Source organism: Taudactylus pleione, unplaced genomic scaffold (genome assembly GCF_031769625.1).
Source record: "Taudactylus pleione unplaced genomic scaffold, aTauple2 ptg000805l, whole genome shotgun sequence".
Lineage (NCBI taxonomy): Eukaryota > Metazoa > Chordata > Amphibia > Anura > Myobatrachidae > Taudactylus > Taudactylus pleione.
In genome coordinates, this window is record NW_028285207.1 from 104,814 (window position 1) to 129,812 (window position 24,999).

Here is a 24,999-nt window from a genome sequence, read left to right on the forward strand (position 1 = left end):
CTACTTGAACTCTCTGTGATGTTTTTTTCAATAGTCCCTTTGTCCTTTAAGACACTATATCTAGTAAGAAAGGGTAAATATCATTACCTACTTGTATTTGTATTGTAGGTTCAGGCACCTGCAATGCAAACATATGGGTGCATGCCTCATCCTATGGGTGAGCTAAAGAATTGACCCCTCCCTTATGAACAAAAGGCCGTGTGGCTTAAACCGAGGAGTGTAAAACCCAGCATTAGGAGGGGGGCAAAAACCTGCTCTATAAAATCTAGCAAGAGGTCTTTAGAACCCTTAGCTATAGCTATCAGACATTCCCCAGACTTTCAAGGCATTAACATAAATGTAGTAGATCTTCGCGTAGCTTCATTTGCAGATAATATGCTTTTATTTTTATCCCATCCAAATTATTCCCTTCCTATAGTTTTTGATATCATTTCAGAATTTGGAACATTTTTTGGGTACAAAATTAATATCAATAAATCTGAACTTTTGCCGTTGGGAACAGCAAGGAATACAATTTTATTAGGGGAATCTTTCCAAGACATGAAAGTGGTGACTACCAAATTTAAATATTTAGGAATACAAATTACTTCCCTATTATCTACTCTCTATAACATTAATTTTACACCAGTGATTACTTGTATTACTGCAATGCTATAAAAATGCCAATTACTACCACTTTCATTAATGGGAAGAGTTGCGCTTATAAAATCAATTGTATTCCCTAAACTGTCCTATGTTGTGCAGATGCTTCCCTTAAAGATTCGGCAGAAGGATGTTAAGCTATTGTCAAAGTCTTTTCAGAAACTTATATGGAAAAATGGTAAATGAAGAACCTCTCGCTGTAATTTGCAGAAGACACGCAGTATTGGGGGTCCGGGGACGCCTGATCTCTCACAGTTCTCCCACTCTATATTCTCCCGATATATTGCAGAAGACACGCAGTAATGGGGGTCCGGGGACGCCTGATCTCTCACAGTTCTCCCACTCTATATTTTCCGGATATATTGCAGAAGACACGCAGTATTGGGGGTCCGGGGACGCCTGATCTCTCACAATTCTCCCACTCTATATTTTCCCGATATATTGCAGAAGACACGCAGTATTGGGGGTCTGGGGATGCCTGATCTCTCACAATTCTCCCACTCTATATTTTCCCGATATATTGCAGAAGACACGCAGTATTGGGGGTCCGGGGACGCCTGATCTCTCACAGTTCTCCCACTCTATATTTTCCCGATATATTGCAGAAGACACGCAGTAATGGGGGTCCGGGGACGCCTGATCTCTCACAGTTCTCCCACTCTATATTTTCCGGATATATTGCAGAAGACACGCAGTAATGGGGGTCCGGGGACGCCTGATCTCTCACAGTTCTCCCACTCTATATTTTCCCGATATATTGCAGAAGACACACAGTATTGGGGGTCTGGGGATGCCTGATCTCTCACAATTCTCCCACTATATTTTCCCGATATATTGCAGAAGACACGCAGTATTGGGGGTCTGGGGACGCCTGATCTCTCACAGTTCTCCCACTCTATATTTTCCCAATATATTGCAGAAGACACGCAGTATTGGGGGTCTGGGGACGCCTGATCTTTCACAATTCTCCCACTCTATATTTTCCCGATATATTGCAGATAGGTTATGGGAAAGAAGTATTTACACGTCTTATGAATTCTATTGTGCTCACCTATATCCATATTCTCCAGGTACTTTGCTTCACACCCCTAAATCTCATTTACCTTCTCAGATATATGTGTCTCGAAAAATAATATTATCATCTAACACATGGTGGATGATAAACAAAATCCTAAAGAGAAACCCATGTGTATCGCCTCTTATTCCCTTTTGGGTTATCCTATGTTTACACCTGTTATAGAAAACGCTACTTACTATAGATTGCAACTTAAGGGGATTAAAAAGATTGCAGATGTATTTGACCCTGGCGGCTTTCTTTTATCATATCAGGCTATTCAAGAAAAATATGGACTGACTCGATACCATCTTTTCTCTTATTTTCAAATGCGTCATTATATTAATTCTCCCGAAAGCTATGTCTGGACAAGACTTTCCTGATCCAATGATGTCCCTGTTGAATTTGATACATCAAAATACCTATAGGACTAGATACCTATACCCAGACTTGATACAGATGACCTGTGTTAATTATCAGAGGCTTGGTTAAATCATGGGCATTGAATATACCCTCAATAACACAAGACACTGATATATTTTTACACTACGACTCCGTTCTACGTGTTTTACAATCTACTTCTCTTCAAGAAGTCCATGTGAACACATTGTATGGTGCTTATATATTCCAAGCCCAGAGGAAGCATTTAGTAGAGGAGGAGACAGGCTCCTGCCCCAAATGCAAACATCCCTCAGCTACATTTTATCACAACTTTTGGGAATGTGGTCACATTAGACATTTTTGGTATAAAATACTACACTTTATTAATTCAAAATTTTCAACCTCCTTTATGTTATGTCCGGCTGCTTTTTTATGTGCAGATTTTACAGAATGGAAATTACAGGGCCTACATAAACAAATGCAACCTTTCCTTATAATATTAGTAACAGCAGCCAAAAAAGCTATATTGAAATAATGGATCTCCAGGTCTTCTCCTTCTCTCACGACAGTTCATAACATGCTGCTTAATATTCTTTTTCACGATCGTCATTCCACCTTTATAAATATAGAGAAAGATGTTATTAAATTCTACCATAAATGGGGACCATATATTGAGACATTATCAGCAGAAACCCAGCCTTGTATCTTCAAAGTATTTGAAAAAAGGGAATGGTACCTCTATAAACGTCTCTTAGAGTCAGTATAGTAGACAAACACTCCCTCACCTTTATGACAAGCTACTGTATCATCATGCTGTTTAGAGATATAAGACACAAAAGATGACTGATTTGTATTGTATTGCTTTGTATTGAGATTACCTCCTTTCTGTTACCTTTCTTTCCCTTCTCCTTTCTTTCCCTCTATTGTGTTCCGCTTTTATTATTAAAGTGGTTTACTTAATGCATTTCTGAAATATGTATACATATATGTACCAATGTGTCAGGTATGCCGTTAGTGGCTTTGAGTTTAGGGCAGAAGTCAGAGATGAGAGACCTGGATAACCGAACTCCTCGTCCACAGATCTTGGACATGGGAGACCTGGTCAATGGTGCGGAGTCTAACCTGAAGGGAGATGTTCACCAGTGACCCCTCCAAGTGGGATATGGGCTTAGCTGCACCCTGCAGGCAGGTCGCGGTCCTTTGACCAGGTATCCAAGATTCCGTGGGAATAGAGACTGTGGATATCAAATGGACCAGGGAAAGTTCCTAACCAAGGCACTGTACACAAGCAGTTAACTAGAAGATGGTACTTAGAATTAGCACTTGAGATGTACACTGGGATTGACACTTGAGAGGTACACTAACAGAAATGCCGGGCTGATGCACTTTAGCACCACAGGTAAACTCACAAAGGATACACAGGGAATGGCGTGTGGACGCACATTTGCACTGAGGGGTAGCACACAAGGGAAACACTAGGAGAGGAGTGCTGACACACTTTAGCATCGTGGGTAAACACACAAAGGATACACAGGGAATGGCGTGTGGACGCACATTTGCACTGAGGGGTAGCACACAAGGGAAACACTAGGAGAGGAGTGCTGACGCACTTTAGCATCGTGGGTAAATACACAAAGGATACACAGGGAATGCCATGCAGATGCACTTTTGCACCATGGGGTGCACCCGAGAGAGACACTGGTATTGATGTGCAGATGCACTTTTGCACCTTGGGGTGCACTCGAGAGACTGGTATTGATGTTCAGACACACTTTTGCACCATGGGGTGCACTTGAACAATAATACAGACAGAGATGTAGGTCGCACTGCTGCTCACAGGAAAACATTGGTAACTAGAAGTGGAAACCAAGGGGACCTGGAACAAAACTCACCTAGTACACTAGGAGTGACAGCTGTTGATCAGGCAACTTCCAGGAGTTCTGGAGGCGGATTTATACCCAGGGGTAGCAGATAATTGGAGCACAGCATCAGCTGACTGAAGATCGTGCTACCATTGGTTAGGAGGACTGTCACATCAGAGGAAATGTCATGGTGGAGCCCATGATGGGAACTCCGATTCCCAACACACACAGCAGACCATGGAAGTCCACAAAAGCACCCAAGGCAGAATACTCAGCATCTCGCACCAGACGTCTGACCACAAGGAGTCAGGGGAAGCTGGCACGGAGGTAACAGATAGCCGATCCTAGGCTGAACCCTGACTGACACAATGTTTGGTATACCACATATATTGTATGTTTCTGTTTTTAAAAAAATCAAATAAATATATTTGAAAAAAAAAAATCTAGTAAGAGGAGGAGGGTGAAAACTTGCTCTGGATCCAGGAATGAACTCCCCATTCCTGCCCATAAATCTGGGAGGGGGACACATTGGGAATGGTAATATGCTCTGTCGTAACAGTAACATCGGGCACAGCTTTGAAAGTGACCAAACTCTTCACATGAAAAACAATTTCTATTACGGTTATCCTGCACAGTACTTTCCAGATTCCTAATCTGTAATGTCATTAATTTCTCTTTTGTTTTTTACTTTCTCTGCAAAATGTTTCTCTCATGTCTTTTAGCAGCAGTCACCAAAAAGCTGAAAGTCTGCTCTTTCCATTCTGGATACTGAATTGTTACCCTCTCACATAATGTCTCATTAAGTCCTTCCATAAACAATCCCTTTACCATATACGCAACCTGTACATTCTCATCCGTAATACCACCAAAATCTTATAGGTTGTCCATTAACCTCTTATGATAATCAGCAACTGCCTCAGAGAGATCCTGTTTAGTCTGATACAGTTTAGACCAGGGGTCTTCAAACTAGGCCCTCCAGCTGCTGTGGAACTACACATCCCAGCATGCACTGCCACCTTTTTGATAGAACAGCATGCTAAAACTGTGCATGCTGGGATGTGTAGTTCCACAGCATCTGGAGGGCCAAGTTTGAAGACCCCTGGTTTAGACCATACAATCTGCTGTGGAAACACTACGTAGCTTCAACTGTTCCTCAGAGAGATCCTGTTTAGTCTGATACAGTTTAGACCATACAATCTGCTGTGGAAACACTACGTAGCTTCAACTGTTCCTCAGAGAGATCCTGTTTAGTCTGATACAATTAGACCATACAATCTGCTGTGGAAACACTACGTAGTTTCAACTGTTCCTCAGAGAGATCCTGTTAGTCTGATACAATTAGACCATACAATCTGCTGTGGAAACACTATGTAGCTTCAGCTATTTCTCAAAGAGATCCGGTTTAGTCTGATACAGTTTAGACCATACAATCTGCTGTGAAAACACTACGTAGCTTCAGCTGTTCCTCAGAGAGATCCTGTTTAGTCTGATACAGTTTAGACCATACAATCTGCTGTGGAAACACTACGTAGCTTCAGCTGTTCCTCAGAGAGTTCCTGTTAGTCTCATACAGTTAGACCATACAATCTGCTGTGGAAACACTTCGTAGCTTCAACTGTTCCTCAGAGAGATCCGGTTTAGTCTGATACAGTTTAGACCATACAATCTGCTGTGGAAACACTACGTAGCTTCAACTGTTCCTCAGAGAGATCCTGTTAGTCTGATACAGTTTAGACCATACAATCTGCTGTGGAAACACTACGTAGCTTCAACTGTTCCTCAGAGAGATCCTGTTAGTCTGATACAGTTTAGACCATACAATCTGCTGTGGAAACACTACGTAGCTTCAACTGTTCCTCAACTCATTTAACAACTGTTTTCCGTTCTTTTGCTGTTAGCTGCGTAGCATTAAGCATAACCTCAGTAATGATATCTTCAGATGTTACACTGTTCTCTGGCCACATAGCTAACATAAGCTGCTTCCAATCTTTCCCTGTGGGCTCATGTAATAATGATAAAGTTTCAACATATTTACAACTTTTCTGCAAATTCTTTTTTGGGTCAGGTAAATTCTGCATTAAGGCTGCAAATCTGTCTGTCTCCATGGGGCCCACAGCGGAACCAATCTATCTTTCCCTCCCTGCTCTCCTGGCTCTGTATATACACACACAGGCTGTAATGTCACTGTCTTAGGCCCTGATTCAGACCCACTCGCAAGCGGCTGTCCGCTCGCAAGTGGGTCGATGGTGTGCACTGAGCATGCGCACGATGGAGGGAGCTCCGTCGTGCGCATGCGCCAGACGCGACGAGCGAAGGACTCCCGTCAGAAGCCGGCCCACTGACATCACTAGTGATGTCAGTGGGAGTGATTTTGGCTCTGATAGAGCCAAAATCACTCCGGAGCTTGCGGTTGAAAACCTCAACCGCAGGCTCCGGCTCGCAGTTTCGATGGTCGCGATGGTCACGACCATTGCGGCCATCAAACTGTACGCTTGTATAGGCTGTGGGTGGTGACCCACAGCTATACGAGCGTCCAGGAGGACGCTCCATTTTTATGGAGGGCGGCCCTCATTCAGAGCGTGCGCTCTGCTCAGAGCGTACGGCTCTGAATGAGGGCCTTAGTCCTTATATTTTCCTGCACTTCTCTAGGTTTCCTTAGTAATCATTGCCTCAGATTGTAACTTTGCTGCTTTTTCTTTTTTAAGCTCATAAGCAGTTTTATCCTTTGTTTCCCCAACAGACTGTTCAGGATCAGATTTTACAACATCATGTTCATAATAAATTGATTTTAATTCCTCAGTATCATCACTCGAATCTGAACCAACTGGTGCTGACTTAGGTAATTACAGACGTGCTCCTTCTGCATAAACCAACTGATGCTGACTTAGGTAATTACAGACGTGCTCCTTCTGCATAAACCAACTGATGCTGACTTAGGTAATTACAGACGTGCTCCTTCTGCATAAACCAACTGGTGCTGACTTAGGTAATTACAGACGTGCTCCTTCTGCATAAACCAACTGATGCTGACTTAGGTAATTACAGACGTGCTCCTTCTGCATAAACCAACTGATGCTGACTTAGGTAATTACTAGGGGTGAGCGGGTTCGGATTTCTGAAATCCGAACCCCCCCGAGCCCCCCCGATCCGAGTCCGATCCGAGTCAGGCTCGACTTTTCCCGCCTGACTCGGATCTGAAATCGAGGCAAAACGTCATCTTCCCGCCTTCCGAGTCTCGCGGGTTTTGGATCCTATATAAGGTACACACGTCGGCGCCATTTTCTCACTCGGCTGTGGACAGTGAAGAGGGAGGGTGGGAGTTAGGGCTGTGTAGTGTAGTGTAGTGTAGTGCTGCTGTTGTCCACTACTTCAAAGTCCATAGGGGCTGGCTGTGTTGTGCTGTGCTGCTGTTGTTAATAGGGGCTGTGTCCACTACTTCAAAGTCCATAGGGGCTGGCTGGACTGTGTTGTGCAGTCAGTTCTCCATAGGGGCTGTGTCCACTCCAAAGTCCTGTGCAGTGTCCCAGTCCTAAAGGAGTGCTGTAGTGTTGTCCAGGGGGTGCTCTGTCCATCAGGGGTGCTCCCCCCAAGTGCTAAAAAAATAATATATTTTCTGTGTTTGTGAATTGTGTGCGCAGTAGCCGCACGTGCATCAACAAAGTAGTGCCAAGCGTGCGCCTGTGTCATAAGTAAAGGGCCGGCTGGCTTGACCGTTAAGGGTGCTGTAACCCCCGAAAGTACACTCCAGTCCAAACCAAAAAAAAAATTATTTTCTGTGTTTGTGAATTGTGTGCGCAGTAGCCGCACGTGCATCAACAAAGTAGTGCCAAGCGTGCGCCTGTGTCATAAGTAAAGGGCCGGCTGGCTTGACCGTTAAGGGTGCTGTAACCCCCGAAAGTACACTCCAGTCCAAACCAAAAAAAAAATTATTTTCTGTGTTTGTGAATTGTGTGCGCAGTAGCCGCACGTGCATCAACAAAGTAGTGCCAAGCGTGCGCCTGTGTCATAAGTAAAGGGCCGGCTGGCTTGACCGTTAAGGGTGCTGTAACCCCCGAAAGTACACTCCAGTCCAAACCAAAAAAAAAATTATTTTCTGTGTTTGTGAATTGTGTGCGCAGTAGCCGCACGTGCATCAACAAAGTAGTGCCAAGCGTGCGCCTGTGTCATAAGTAAAGGGCCGGCTGGCTTGACCGTTAAAGGGTGCTGTAACCCCCAAAGTACACTCCAGTCCAAACCAAAAAAAAAATTATTTTCTGTGTTTGTGAATTGTGTGCGCAGTAGCCGCACGTGCATCAACAAAGTAGTGCCAAGCGTGCGCCTGTGTCATAAGTAAAGGGCCGGCTGGCTTGACCGTTAAGGGTGCTGTAACCCCCGAAAGTACACTCCAGTCCAAGCCAAAAAAAAAATTATTTTCTGTGTTTGTGAATTGTGTGCGCAGTAGCCGCACGTGCATCAACAAAGTAGTGCCAAGCGTGCGCCTGTGTCATAAGTAAAGGGCCGGCTGGCTTGACCGTTAAAGGGTGCTGTAACCCCCGAAAGTACACTCCAGTCCAAACCAAAAAAAAATTATTTTCTGTGTTTGTGAATTGTGTGCGCAGTAGCCGCACGTGCATCAACAAAGTAGTGCCAAGAGTGCACCTGTGTCATAAGTAAAGGGCCGGCTGGCTTGACCGTTAAGGGTGCTGTAACCCCCGAAAGTACACTCCAGTCCAAACCAAAAAAAAAATTATTTTCTGTGTTTGTGAATTGTGTGCGCAGTAGCCGCACGTGCATCAACAAAGTAGTGCCAAGCGTGCGCCTGTGTCATAAGTAAAGGGCCGGCTGGCTTGACCGTTAAGGGTGCTGTAACCCCCGAAAGTACACTCCAGTCCAAACCAAAAAAAAAATTATTTTCTGTGTTTGTGAATTGTGTGCGCAGTAGCCGCACGTGCATCAACAAAGTAGTGCCAAGCGTGCGCCTGTGTCATAAGTAAAGGGCCGGCTGGCTTGACCGTTAAGGGTGCTGTAACCCCCAAAGTACACTCCAGTCCAAACCAAAAAAAAAATTATTTTCTGTGTTTGTGAATTGTGTGCGCAGTAGCCGCACGTGCATCAACAAAGTAGTGCCAAGCGTGCGCCTGTGTCATAAGTAAAGGGCCGGCTGGCTTGACCGTTAAGGGTGCTGTAACCCCCGAAAGTACACTCCAGTCCAAACCAAAAAAAAAATTATTTTCTGTGTTTGTGAATTGTGTGCGCAGTAGCCACACGTGCATCAACAAAGTAGTGCCAAGCGTGCGCCTGTGTCATAAGTAAAGGGCCGGCTGGCTTGACCGTTAAAGGGTGCTGTAACCCCCGAAAGTACACTCCAGTCCAAACCAAAAAAAAATTATTTTCTGTGTTTGTGAATTGTGTGCGCAGTAGCCGCACGTGCATCAACAAAGTAGTGCCAAGAGTGCGCCTGTGTCATAAGTAAAGGGCCGGCTGGCTTGACCGTTAAAGGGTGCTGTAACCCCCGAAAGTACACTCCAGTCCAAACCAAAAAAAAATTATTTTCTGTGTTTGTGAATTGTGTGCGCAGTAGCCGCACGTGCATCAACAAAGTAGTGCCAAGAGTGCGCCTGTGTCATAAGTAAAGGGCCGGCTGGCTTGACCGTTAAAGGGTGCTGTAACCCACAAAGTACACTCCAGTCCAAACCAAAAAAAAAATTATTTTCTGTGTTTAGCCGCACGTATATATCAAATCGATATAACATAAATGGAGGACCAAACTTTCTCCGATAAAAATAAAATAGAGAAAGATCAAGAACCACTTCCTCCTAGTGCTGAAGCTGCTGCCACTAGTCATGACATAGACGATAACATGCCATCAACGTCGTCTGCCAAGGCCGATGCCCAATGTCATAGTAGAGGGCACATACAATCCCAAATGGCAAAGTTCAGGAAAATGACCTTGAAAAAGACATTTAAATCAGCTGAAGAGAAACGTAAACTTGCCAATATGCCATTTACGACACGGAGTGGCAAGGAACGGCTAAGGTCGATCCCTAGTATGTTCATGACTAGTGGTTCAGCTTCACATGACGATGGAAGCCCTCCTCCCACTAAAAAAATCAAAAGAGTTAAGCTGGCAAAAGCACAGCGAAGAACTGTGCTTTCTAAGAAGATATCACAAATCCCCAAGGAGAGTCCAAGTGTGGTGGTGGTTGCGATGCCTGACCTTCCCAGCACTGGACGGGAAGAGGTGGCTCTTTCCACCATTTGCATGCCCCCTGCAAGTGCTGAAAGGAGCACCCACAGTCCACTTGCTGATATGCAAATTGAAGATGTCACTGTTGAAGTACAACAGGATGAGGATACTGGTGTAGCTGGCGCTGAGGAGGAAGTTGGCGAGGAGGATTCTGATGGTGATGTGGTTTGTTTAAATCAGGCTCCGGGGGAGACAGTTGTTGTCCGTGGGATGAAAAAGCCCATCACGGTCATGCCTGGGCAGAAGACCAAACATTCCACCTCTTTGGTCTGGCAATATTTCTATCCAAATCCGGACAACAACTGTCTTGCCATATGTACCATATGTAAAGGTGAAATAAGTAGGGGTAGGGACGTCAACCACCTAGGAACATCCTCCCTTATACGGCACCTGCAGCGCGTTCATAAAAAGTTACTGTCAAGTTCAGAAACTTTGGCTAAGACCGTAAGCAGTCCAGGGACACCTAAATCCCGTTGTCCTGTTGTATCCAAGCGCCTGCAAACCACACCGTCAACTCCCTCCTCGTCAATTTCCTCCTTAGTCAGGATCGGAAGTAGTCCTGCAGGCCATGTCACTGGCATGACTGACTCTCCTATCCGGGATTCCTCTGGAGGATCCTGCATTGCTACGCCTACTGCTGCCGCTGCTGCTGTTGCTGCTGCTGGGAGTCGTTCATCATCCCAGAGAGGAAGTAGGAACACCACTACTTTTACTAAACAATTGACCCTCCAACAGTCCTTAGCGAGGAGGATGAAGTACGACAGCAGTCATCCTGAAGCAAAACGTATAACTGAGGCCTTGACTGCTATGTTGGTGTTAGACGTGCGTCCGGTATCCGCCATTAGTGCAGTGGGATTTAGACAATTGATGGAGGTAGTGTGTCCCCGGTTCCAAATTCCGTCTAGATTCCACTTCACTAGGCAGGCGATACCGAGACTGTACAGAAACGTCAGAAAAAGTGTCCTCAGTGTCCTGAAAAATGCCGTTGTACACAATGTCCACTTAACCACGGACATGTGGACAAGTGGAACAGGGCAGACTAAGGACTATATGACTGTGACAGCCCACTGGGTAGATGTATCACCTTACGCAGCAACAGCAGCAGCGTCACCAGTAGCAGCATCTCAGAAACGCCAGCTCGTTACAAGGCAGGCTACGCTGTGTATCACCGGTTTCAGTAAGAGGCACACCGCCGACAACCTCTTAGAGAAACTGAGGGAAATCATCGCCCAGTGGCTTACCCCACTTAGACTCTCCTGGGGATTTGTGATATCTGACAACGCCACCAATATTGTGCGGGCATTACATCTGGGCAAATTCCAGCACGTCCCATGTTTTGCTCACACAATAAACTTGGTGGTGCAGAATTTTCTGAAAAGCGACAGGGGCGTGCAGGAGACGCTTTGGGTGGCCCGAAAAATTTCTGGCCACTTTCGCCATTCAGCGACTGCGTGCCGAAGACTGGAGCGCCAGCAAACACTCTTGAACCTGCCCCGCCATCACCTGAAGCAAGAGGTTGTGACGCGGTGGAACTCAACCCTCTATATGCTTCAGAGGATGGAGGAGCAGCAAAAGGCCATACAAGCCTATACATCCACCTATGACATAGGCAAAGGAGGGGGTATGCACCTGACTCAAGCGCAGTGGAGAATGATTTCCGTGTTGTGCAAGGTTCTCCAGCCCTTCGAACTTGCCACACGTGAAGTCAGTTCAGACACTGCCAGCTTGAGTCAGGTCATTCCCCTCATCAGGCTTTTGCAGAAGCAGCTGGAGAAAGTGAAGGAGGAGCTAAGACGGAGCGATTCCGCTCGGCATGTGGGACTTGTGGATGAAGCCCTTCATTCGCTTTGCCAGGATTCCAGGGTGGTCAATCTGTTGAAATCAGACCACTACGTTTTGGCCACCGTGCTCGATCCTAGGTTTAAAGCCTATGTGGTGTCTCTCTTTCCGGCCGACACAAGCCTGCAGAGGTGCAAAGACCTGCTGGTGAACACACTGTCAGCTGAAGCGGAACGTGACACGTCAACGGCTCCTTCTTCATTTTCTCCTGCAACTGGGGCTGCCAGGAAAAAACTTAGGTATCCTAAGCAACCCGCTGGCGGTGATGCAGGGCAGGCAGGACCAAGTTTGGACATCTGGTCTGGACTGAAGGACCTGGCAACAATTTCTGACATGTCTACTGTCACTGCATATGATACTGTCACCATTGACAGAATGGTGGAGGATTACATCGGTGACAGCATCCAAGTAGGCATGGCAGACAGTCCATACCTGTACTGGCAGGAAAAAGAGGCAATTTGGAGGCCCCTGTACAAACTGGCTCTATTTTACCTGAGTTGCCCCCCCTCCAGTGTGTACTCCGAAAGAGTGTTTAGTGCAGCCGGGAACCTTGTCAGCGAAAGGCGTAGGAGGTTGCTTCCACAGAATGTGGAGAAGATGATGTTCATCAAAATGAATTATCAGCTCTTCCAGGGAGACCAGCCTCCAGAAGGTACAGAGGGACCTGTGGTGGTGGATTCAAGTGGGGACGAGTTAATACTTTGTGAGGATGAGGATGTACACACTGAAGAGGGTGAGGAATCGGTGGATGAGGAGGATGAGGATGACATCTTGCCTCCATAGAGCCAGTTTGTGCAGGGACACATTAATTGCCAGCTTGTTTTGTGGGGGCCCAAACGAACCAATCATTTCAGCCACAGTTGTGTGGCAGACCCTGGCGCTGAAATGATTGGTTTGTTAAAGTGTGCATGTCCTGTTTATACAACATAAGGGTGGGTGGGAGGGCCCAAGGACAATTCCATCTTGCACTTCTTTTTTTTCTTTGCATTATGTACAGTTTGGGGCCTAGTTTTTCAAACTGCCATCCTGTCTGCCACTGCAGTTTCACGCCTAGATGGGTCACGTGTTTGTGCCGCCCACTCGTGTCGCTTAGCATAGTCATCCAGCTACCTCGGTGCAACGTTTTGGACATAAAAACACTATTGTGAGGTGTGAGGTGTTCAGAATAGACTGGAAATGAGTGGAAATTAAGGTTATTGAGGTTAATAATAGCATAGGAGCAGAAAAACCTACAAATTCTGTGATTTTAGCTGTTTTTATGCTTTTTTAAAAAAAAATACAGATCCAAAACACAAAACCCAGAACCCAAAACACGGAAGGGTGGTTTTGGCAAAACCAATCCAGATCCAAAACACGAAGAAAGATCCAGATCCAAAACCAAAACACAAAACACGAAAAGTGGCCGGTGCACACCCCTAGTAATTACAGACGTGCTCCTTCTGCATAAACCAACTGATGCTGACTTAGGTAATTACAGACGTGCTCCTTCTGCATAAACCAACTGATGCTGACTTAGGTAATTACAGACGTGCTCCTTCTGCATAAACCAACTGATGCTGACTTAGGTAATTACAGACATGCTCCTACTGCATAAACCAACTGATGCTGACTTAGGTAATTACAGACGTGCTCCTACTGCATAAACCAACTGGTGCTGACTTAGGTAATTACAGACGTGCTCCTTCTGCATAAACCAACTGATGCTGACTTAGGTAATTACAGACGTGCTCCTTCTGCATAAACCAACTGATGCTGACTTAGGTAATTACAGACGTGCTCCTACTGCATAAACCAACTGGTGCTGACTTAGGTAATTACAGACGTGCTACCTCTGCATAAACCAACTGGTGCTGATTGAAGTATTTTTGGGCGTGCTCCTTCTGCATAAACCAACTGATGCTGACTTAGGTTATTACAGACGTGCTCCTTCTGCATAAACCAACTGATGCTGACTTAGGTTATTACAGACGTGCTCCTTCTGCATAAACCAACTGGTGCTGACTTAGGTATTTACAGACGTGCTCCTTCTGCATAAACCAACTGGTGCTGACTTAGGTAATTACAGACGTGCTCCTTCTGCATAAACCAACTGGTGCTGACTTAGGTAATTACAGACGTGCTCCTTCTGCATAAACCAACTGGTGCTGACTTAGGTAATTACAGACGTGCTCCTTCTGCATAAACCAACTGATGCTGACTTAGGTAATTACAGACATGCTCCTACTGCATAAACCAACTGATGCTGACTTAGGTAATTACAGACGTGCTCCTACTGCATAAACCAACTGGTGCTGACTTAGGTAATTACAGACGTGCTCCTTCTGCATAAACCAACTGATGCTGACTTAGGTTATTACAGACGTGCTCCTTCTGCATAAACCAACTGATGCTGACTTAGGTTATTACAGACGTGCTCCTTCTGCATAAACCAACTGATGCTGACTTAGGTTATTACAGACGTGCTCCTTCTGCATAAACCAACTGGTGCTGACTTAGGTATTTACAGACGTGCTCCTTCTGCATAAACCAACTGGTGCTGACTTAGGTAATTACAGACGTGCTCCTTCTGCATAAACCAACTGGTGCTGACTTAGGTAATTACAGACGTGCTCCTTCTGCATAAACCAACTGGTGCTGACTTAGGTAATTACAGACGTGCTCCTTCTGCATAAACCAACTGATGCTGACTTAGGTAATTACAGACATGCTCCTACTGCATAAACCAACTGATGCTGACTTAGGTAATTACAGACGTGCTCCTACTGCATAAACCAACTGGTGCTGACTTAGGTAATTACAGACGTGCTCCTTCTGCATAAACCAACTGATGCTGACTTAGGTAATTACAGACGTGCTCCTACTGCATAAACCAACTGGTGCTGACTTAGGTAATTACAGACGTGCTACCTCTGCATAAACCAACTGGTGCTGACTGAAGTATTTTTGGGCGTGCTCCTTCTGCATAAACCAACTGATGCTGACTTAGGTTATTACAGACGTGCTCCTTCTGCATAAACCAACTGATGCTGACTTAGGTTATTACAGACGTGCTCCTTCTGCATAAACCAACTGGTGCTGACTTAGGTATTTACAGACGTGCTCCTTCTGCATAAACCAACTGGTGCTGACTTAGGTAATTACAGACGTGCTCCTTCTGCATAAACCAACTGGTGCTGACTTAGGTAATTACAGACGTGCTCCTTCTGCATAAACCAACTGGTGCTGACTTAGGTAATTACAGACATGCTCCTACTGCATAAACCAACTGATGCTGACTTAGGTAATTACAGACGTGCTCCTACTGCATAAACCAACTGGTGCTGACTTAGGTAATTACAGACGTGCTCCTTCTGCATAAACCAACTGATGCTGACTTAGGTAATTACAGACGTGCTACCTCTGCATAAACCAACTGGTGCTGACTTAGGTAATTACAGACGTGCTACCTCTGCATAAACCAACTGGTGCTGACTTAGGTAATTACAGACGTGCTCCTTCTGCATAAACCAACTGATGCTGACTTAGGTAATTACAGACATGCTCCTACTGCATAAACCAACTGATGCTGACTTAGGTAATTACAGACGTGCTCCTACTGCATAAACCAACTGGTGCTGACTTAGGTAATTACAGACGTGCTCCTTCTGCATAAACCAACTGATGCTGACTTAGGTAATTACAGACGTGCTACCTCTGCATAAACCAACTGGTGCTGACTTAGGTAATTACAGACGTGCTACCTCTGCATAAACCAACTGATGCTGACTTAGGTAATTACAGACGTGCTACCTCTGCATAAACCAACTGATGCTGACTTAGGTAATTACAGACGTGCTACCTCTGCATAAACCAACTGATGCTGACTTAGGTAATTACAGACGTGCTCCTACTGCATAAACCAACTGATGCTGACTTAGGTAATTACAGACGTGCTACCTCTGCATAAACCAACTGGTGCTGACTTAGGTAATTACAGACGTGCTACCTCTGCATAAACCAACTGGTGCTGACTGAAGTATTTTTGGGCGTGCTCCTTCTGCATAAACCAACTGGTGCTGACTTAGGTTTATACAGACGTTCTCCTTCTGCATAAACCAACGAAGCTGATGCAGATACAGGCTGTGAGGCAAATACTGGTACTTGTCTGGGGGAATCTACCACCTTACATGCAAGCCCTGCCATCTGTAATTCATCATGCCACTGTACATCTGATATACCAGTGATATTTTCAGGGAACAATGGACAATATGCAGGAGGACAAGTATTCTGTGGGAGCATAGGGTATAAGGTGTTATCTCGCACTGTAACCATGGGCTAAACACCCCCCTTTACAGTCTGCAGTTTATACAGTTTAGAGCAGAGGAGAGGGACCCTTATTCTGCCGAGGGCCATTTTGATATATATAACATTATTTGTGGGCTCTATTCAGGCCACGCCCCCTCTGTGTGATGTCACACGGGGGGGGGCGAACCACAATTACTGGTGATTAAAGCAATGCCTGGAGCATCCCGAAGATGCTCCAGGGAGCTGTGAGGGCAGCAGTGTGACTGTCTGAAGCATCCTAAGGACGCTCCAGGTGGCACTGCTGCATAGATTCTGGCTGCAGGGTGCCATTCTAGGTACACAGTGCTAGCCAGATGAGTCTAGCAGAAAAAAGTTCAGAGGGCCAGACCAAATGATTCTGGGGGCCTTATGCGGCCCCCGGGCCTGAGGTTTCCTATCCCTGGTTATAGAGTGATGATACCAATTATGTAAACACTGCAAATGTTTTTCTCTGTGCTGTGCTCAAAGAAGAGATTAAATCTTTTCCCCAACTAAATCTAAACTGTCTGTGTTAAATGTTCCATACACAGGAAAACACATCCTGTTACCTTTTGTCAATTTATACCATTCATCACAGAACTGCACATAATCAGGATTCATTTGTTTCATGATGTAATATGCACATGATTGTTCTGAGCGAATTTTAGCCCTTTTCTCCAAGGAAATATCAGCGCCCATATTTTCTACAGGTCTATATTACACCTTGGGACACGTCTGTCTTATGAAAAAAAATGGCTCCACCCCAACAAGTATTCCACATATCAATATAAATGTCTCTAATTACGTCACAAATTTCAATTATTCTTAATTATAATTTAAACGTTCAGTAAATTAATAAACTGCCAATTATATTTATTATTATTGTATTTTTTATATATATGTATACAGTATATATGGCTGATCAGACTATAGTTTAAAATATGTTATTATTTTATTTATCAATTTAATTTTACTACTTCAATAATTTAATTACAAAATCACTTATATGCAGCTACACTATGTCAAATTCACATATTGATGAGTCCAACACCTAGTAGAAGACACCCGATCACCAATATTATCTCTCTCACACTATCTCTGAGTATAGGAACATGTATTATAAATACAATAATTCTTATACTCACCAAGATATCGAGAGATGACTAGTGAAGACCCTCAAGCCACTGGCCAATCAGCAAGTAGTCTCCACCCGTCACTATGGTTACACTGGATACATGATGAGGTGCATTCTGTAAGTCCTGGAAGCCAGTGCCTCCAGCTATAGAAAATCCCTTTTATACAGGAATGAATTCTCCCAGGTGCTGCTTCACCAAGTAATTCCTCCGGCACGGATATTATTAAGAATAAGTACTTTATTAATGAATTAAATAATGTTACTGAGAGTATAAGTGCATCTCTCAGGGTTAGTGCACAAGTAACAAGGAGGAGAACAAATCACAGATCTTTTATACACTGGTCATGTCAGTTACAGAACCATTACACATTATCACGCCCTCTAACATGATTGTTACCTCTATGGCATGCAAGCACTGGATGACTTCTGGCATAATCTGATAACACATCTATAATAATATGGAGACATAGTTTATTCTTATTGGTATTATTAGAATCCTCCGTCCTGTCCTTGGAATACTATGGAGGAGGCTACGTGTCCTGCTAACATCCTTGCTCCGTGGGCTGTATCTATATATGTGGGATATAGCTCAGACTGTGCGTAATAGGAAAGATCTTATTGTATTCTTTATACTCTCTACATTGAGAAAAACAAGTTATGTAATATCGTGCTTATAGTGACCATGATAGCTAAGTCCTGCTGCAGCATCATGGCTGACGAGTGGTTCTAATACTGACTAATGAATATATGTGCTCTGTATGATATATCAGTATATGGATATTTGTAACTTGTAACTATATGTAAGTATATGAAATATATCTGTATATATTGAGTTATGTGAAATATACTGTATTTGTTTCTTATTGAATCATACATTCACTAGTGCTTTCCCTGCTATATAATCATCACACTGACTGCACACACTGCTCCATGCTAACATATTACTGGTGTCATACAGGGGCTGTGACTGCTGGTGCTTTCCCTGCTAGATAATCATCACACTGACTGCACACACTGCTCCATGCTAACATATTGCTGGTGTCATACAGGGGCTGTGACCGCTGGTGCTTTCCCTGCTAGATAATCATCACACTGACTGCACACACTGTTCCATGCTAATATATTACTGGTGTCATACAGGGGCTGTGACCGCTGGTGCTTTCCCTGCTAGATAATCATCACACTGACTGCACATACTGTTCCATGCTAATATATTACTGGTGTCATACAGGGGCTGTGACCGCTGGTGCTTTCCCTGCTAGATAATCATCACACTGACTGCACACACTGTTCCATGCAAATATATTACTGGTGTCATACAGGGGCTGTGACCGCTGGTGCTTTCCCTGCTAGATAATCATCACACTGACTGCACACACTGCTCCATGCTAACATATTACTGGTGTCATACAGGGGCTGTGACCGCTGGTGCTTTCCCTGCTAGATAATCATCACACTGACTGCACACACTGCTCCATGCTAACATATTACTGGTGTCATACAGGGGCTGTGACTGCTGGTGCTTTCCCTGCTAGATAATCATCACACTGACTGCACACACTGCTCCATGCTAATATATTACTGGTGTCATACAGGGGCTGTGACCGCTGGTGCTTTCCCTGCTAGATAATCATCACACTGACTGCACACACTGTTCCATGCTAATATATTACTGGTGTCATACAGGGGCTGTGACCGCTGGTGCTTTCCCTGCTAGATAATCATCACACTGACTGCACACACTGCTCCATGCTAACATATTACTGGTGTCATACAGGGGCTGTGACCGCTGGTGCTTTCCCTGCTAGATAATCATCACACTGACTGCACACACTGCTCCATGCTAACATATTACTGGTGTCATACAGGGGCTGTGACCGCTGGTGCTTTCCCTGCTAGATAATCATCACACTGACTGCACACACTGCTCCATGCTAACATATTACTGGTGTCATACAGGGGCTGTGACTGCTGGTGCTTTCCCTGCTATATAATCATCACACTGACTGCACACACTGCTCCATGCTAACATATTACTAGTGTCATACAGGGGCTGTGACCGCTGGTGCTTTCCCTGCTAGATAATCACACTGACTGCACACACTGCTCCAAGCTAACATATTACTGGTGTAATACAGGGGCTGTGACTGCTGGTGCTTTCCCTGCTATATAATCATCACACTGACTGCACACACTGCTCCATGCTAACATATTACTAGTGTCATACAGGGGCTGTGACCGCTGGTGCTTTCCCTGCTAGATAATCACACTGACTGCACACACTGCTCCAAGCTAATATATTACTGGTGTCATACAGGGGCTGTGACCGCTGGTGCTTTCCCTGCTAGATAATCATCACACTGACTGCACACACTGCTCCATGCTAATATATTACTGGTGTCATACAGGGGCTGTGACCGCTGGTGCTTTCCCTGCTAGATAATCATCACACTGACTGCACACACTGCTCCATGCTAATATATTACTGGTGTCATACAGGGGCTGTGACCGCTGGTGCTTTCCCTGCTAGATAATCATCACACTGACTGCACACACTGCTCCATGCTAATATATTACTGGTGTCATACAGGGGCTGTGACCGCTGGTGCTTTCCCTGCTAGATAATCATCATTTTCATTCCTCTTTGGATAAAATGTGAAAAGTATTTTACTCTGCTGAAAAAAATGTGGCACAGCCATTGCCAAATGTACCATCGCAGAGAGATTTATCTACACAAGTGTATCCGCAGGTGTCTCCTTATACTGCAGAGTCCTGGTGAGTACAGTGACCACTTCTACTGTATACGCTGTTAGCCTGTAAGAATGAAGCTGGTAATCACACACAGCACCCAGATGTGTCTCAGAGATGGATATACCACAATATTCATGGATCCCCCAGGGAGACAGCAGCTTTGTAATGGGAATGATATAATTGCTACATGACATTAGCCCACAGATGTTTGTGGACCTTCTAGTTTGTGTACATGACATATAAAACAATATAAACCGTAAAGAAATAATTGGATGCATGAAACTGGTTCAGTATAATAAATAGCAGTTTTTAATAATACTTTGTTTAGTTAATTAACACATGACAAACATTCAGTCCCTCGAATCCCAATACATGAAGATGATTGGCTGCATTTTGTACATGGAGAACCAGAGAAATAAATCTACACAATATTACAATGTAGCATGTATACAATTATTAGTACATACAGCACAATATTACAATGTAGCATGTATACAATTATTAGTACATACAGTACAATATTATTATTATTATTATCCTTTATTTATATGGCGCCACAAGTGTTCCGCAGCGCCTTACATAGTACATAGAACTAATAAGTGAACAAGAAACAAGTAACTTACAGTACATTACAGTGCAGGACAAGGACACAACTTATATACATTGCTGAAATAGTGATTAAAGCACTCACAATAAGCTGCCGGGAGTTGGCGGTCCCGTGATAGGTGCCCTAATGGGGAGTAGAGAGTAGAAGAAAATGTAAAGAGAAGCACATGAGGGAAGAGGTCCCTGCTCATGAGAGCTTACATTCTAAGGGGAGGGGCAGACAGACAGGCGTGACACAGAAGGGGAGGGGCAGACAGACAGGCGTGACACAGAAGGGGAAGATAGGAAGGAAAGAGCATGAGGTGGGTTAGGAGGAGTGCTGGAAGGCCTTGATGAAGTAGTGGGTCTTGAGAGCCCGTTTGAAGATTTGTAGAGAGGTGGAGAGTCTGATAGGGAGAGGGAGAGCATTCCAAAGGTAGGGAGCAGCACGGGCAAAATCTCGGATGCGGGAGTGGGAGGAAGTAATCAGTTGGCAAGAGAGGCGGCATGCATTAGTTGAGCGAAGTGGGCGGGTAGGAGTGTGAAGGGAGAGAAGGTCAGAAATGTATGCGGGAGAGGATTTGGTGAGGGCTTTGTAGGTGAATGTAAGAACCTTGAATTGGCATCTGAAGGGGAAGGGGAGCCAGTGTAGGGCTTGAAGGAGAGGGGAAGCAGATATAGAACGTCTGGAGAGGAAGATGAGCCGAGCAGCAGCATTGAGAACAGATTGTAGTGGAGAGAGGTGAGAGACTGGGAGGCCAGCTAGGAGAAGGTTACAGTAGTCCAATCTGGATATGACCAGTGAGTGGATGAGGGTTTTAGTGGCATCCTGGGTGAGGAAGGGTCTAATCCTGGAGATATTTTTTAGGTGAAAACGGCAGGACTGCGAGATGTGCTGAATGTGCGGTTTAAAGGAGAGGGAGGAGTCTAGGATAACTCCAAGACAGCGCACTTTGGGGCTAGAGGAGATAGTTGTGCCATCAATAGATAACGAAATTGTGGAAAGTGATGTCGTGGAAGAGGGTGGGAAGATGATCAGCTCAGTCTTAGACATGTTAAGTTTAAGAAAGTGCTGGGACATCCACGAAGAGACAGCAGAGAGACAGTTGGAGATACGGGTAAGGAGCTCAGGGGTGAGCTCAGGGGTGGAAAGGTAAATTTGAGTATCATCTGCATAGAGATGATATTGGAGGTCAAAGGAGTTAATGAGTTCACCTAAAGAGGATGTATATAGGGAGAAAAGGAGAGGTCCAAGAACAGAACCTTGGGGAACATATACCTTTAGTGGAAGTGGAGGGGAAGAGGAGTCATGAGAGGACACAGCGAAGGAACGATCAGAGAGGTAGGAGGAAAGCCAGGAGAGGGCAGTTTCACGTAAACCGAGAGAGTAAAGGATTTGCAGGAGGAGAGGGTGGTCTACAGTGTCAAATGCAGCAGAGAGGTCAAGGAGAATGAGCAGAGAGTAGTGGCCCTTGGATTTGGCAGCAAGGAGGTCGTTGCTGACTTTCGTGAGGGCAGTTTCCGTGGAGTGGAGAGATCGGAAGCCAGATTGAAATGAGTCAAGGAGGGAGTGGGAGGAAAGAAAGGTGGTAAGGCGGTTGTAGACAATACGCTCAAGGAGTTTGGAAGCAAAAGGGAGAAGAGAGATGGGTCGATAGTTTGAAAGTATGTTAGGATCAAGGGTAGGTTTTTTAAGAATGGGGGAGACAAGAGCATGTTTGAATGCAGAAGGGACAGAGCCAGATGATAGGGAAAGATTAAGGAGGTGAGCCAGATGGGAACAGGCAGGAGACAAGTGGGAGAGGAGACGGGAAGGGATAGGGTCAAGAGGGGAGGTGGAAGGAGGGGAGGACCATATGAGGGCCAAGACTTCCTCTCCAGAAGCAGGGGAGAAGGATGTCAGAGTTGGTGAGACAGAAGGGGAGGGGTGGTAAGGGCAAGGAGGGAGAGGAGTGCTAAGGGTCTGATGGGATATTACAATGTAGCATGTATACAATTATTAGTACATACAATGTAGCATGTATACAATTATTAGTACATACAGTACAATATTACAATGTAGCATGTATACAATTATTAGTACATACAGCACAATATTACAATGTAGCATGTATACAATTATTAGTACATACAGTACAATATTACAATGTAGCATGTATACAATTATTAGTACATACAGCACAATATTACAATGTAGCATGTATACAATTATTAGTACATACAGTACATTACAATGTAGCATGTATACAATTATTAGTACATACAGTACAATATTAAGTTTCATAGATCTTTATAGCCTCATTCTCTAAGCTCGGGAAGGAGCAGAGAGGGAATAGCAGGATATAACGGAGGGGAAGGGGCTGGTGGCAGAAACTTATCTGTCAGGTCTCAGACCTTATGGTCTGTTATTAGATGACAGAACTCTGTTTCCGCCTTGGTCACTGTTCCTAATGTCATTCTACACCCTTTTATACCATTTGGGTTATCCAAATCCAAAACCTACTTTACACACTGCAGTCACTTTCCTTTCAAAATAGAGCAAGAAAAGTAACAGCAGATACGAGGACTGTAATGCAAACTATGACCACTCACAAAACAGAAATGTCAGAGGTCAGGATAAATGCTGTTTAATAAGATGTTATCTTTAAAAAATACATTTTCATTTGTAAACACTGTTTCTCTAGTGTAAATAAAGGGTGGTCTAATGAGACCTGATTTCTGATAATCAGGATATGAGAGTAGCTAATCTGTGTGACATCTTTTATGTGAAACAAGATCTGATTTCTGTGTAAAAGTTTTCCCACACTCAGAACATGGAAATGGCTTTTCCCCTGTGTGACTTCTCTCGTGTGTAACAAGATGTGATTTCTGTGTAAAACATTTCCCACACTCAGCACATGGAAATGGTTTCTCACCTATGTGATATCTCTGATGTATAACAAGATATGATTTCTGTGTAAAATATTTCCCACACTCAGAGCATGGAAATGGTTTCTCACCTGTGTGACTTCTCTGATGTGTAACAAGAACTGATTTCTGTGTAAAACATTTCCCACACTCAGAGCATGGAAATGGCCTCTCACCTATGTGATTTCTCTGATGTATAACAAGATGTGATTTCCGTGTAAAACATTTCCCACACTCAGAGCATGGAAATGGCCTCTCACCTGTGTGATGTCTCTGATGTGTAACAAGATGTAATTTCCGTGTAAACCATTTCCCACAATCAGAGCATGGAAATGGCCTCTCACCTGTGTGATGTTTCTGATGTGTAACAAGATTTGATTTATGTGTAAAACATTTCCCACACTCAGAGCATGAAAATGGTTTCTCACCTGTGTGACTTTTCTGATGTATAACAAGATGTGATTTCTTTGTAAAACATTTCCCACACTCAGAGCATGGAAATGGCCTCTCACCTGTGTGACTTCTCTGATGTATCACAAGATTTAATTTCTGTGTAAAACATTTCCCACACTCAGAACATGGAAATGGTTTCTCACCTGTGTGACCTCTCAGATGTCTACAAAGCTGTGATTTCTGTGTAAAACATTTCCCACACTCAGAACATGGAAATGGTTTCTCACCTGTGTGACTTCTCAGATGTATACGAAGCTGTGATTTCTGTGTAAAACATTTCCCACACTCAGAACATGGAAATGGTTTCTCACCTGTGTGACTTCTCAGATGTCTACAAAGCTGTGATTTCTGTGTAAAACATTTACCACACTCAGAACATGGAAATGGCCTTTCACATACTTTAGGTGGCTGATGGGTAATATGATTTGTGTTCTGTGTAAGACTTCTGGCTTCTATAGAAGAAAATATTTTATCTAGTCTAAGAGCTGTAATAGATGTACCAGGAGAACATTCCTCATTATACGCAGGATCAGGTGATACATCTGCACTGTGAGATACGGGATGTATAATTGGGGTAATGGGGTTTTCTCCCAGGGAATCTTGTTTGATGTAATTATCTTCTACTTCACAATCTGTAGATAAAACTATATTCTCCTTCAAAATATTCCTGCTATTACATCCATCTGCTGGGAATAAAATAAATATATGAATGTCCCCATAAATATAATTTTTCATAAAGACTATAATTAAAGGTCCTTAAATCACCATCAAATGGATAAACGAACAATGCTCTAAGGTACAATGTAAAACTCATCACCTGACATGTTACGCTGTTATGTATAGAGCAGGGATTACAGCTTTA

At 44.2% G+C, this 24,999-nt stretch overlaps 1 protein-coding gene across 1 annotated transcript in view; it reads right to left on the reverse strand.

Moving 5' to 3' along the window:
* The window catches only part of LOC148474854 (uncharacterized), a 76,614-nt gene that overhangs the window by 47,295 nt on the left and 4,320 nt on the right, over positions 1–24,999 (reverse strand). Inside the window, exon 2 of the mRNA XM_088458092.1 lies at positions 23,521–24,820. Coding sequence (XP_088314218.1) covers positions 23,521–24,820 — 1,300 coding nt within the window. The remainder of the gene's footprint in view (positions 1–23,520; positions 24,821–24,999) is intronic.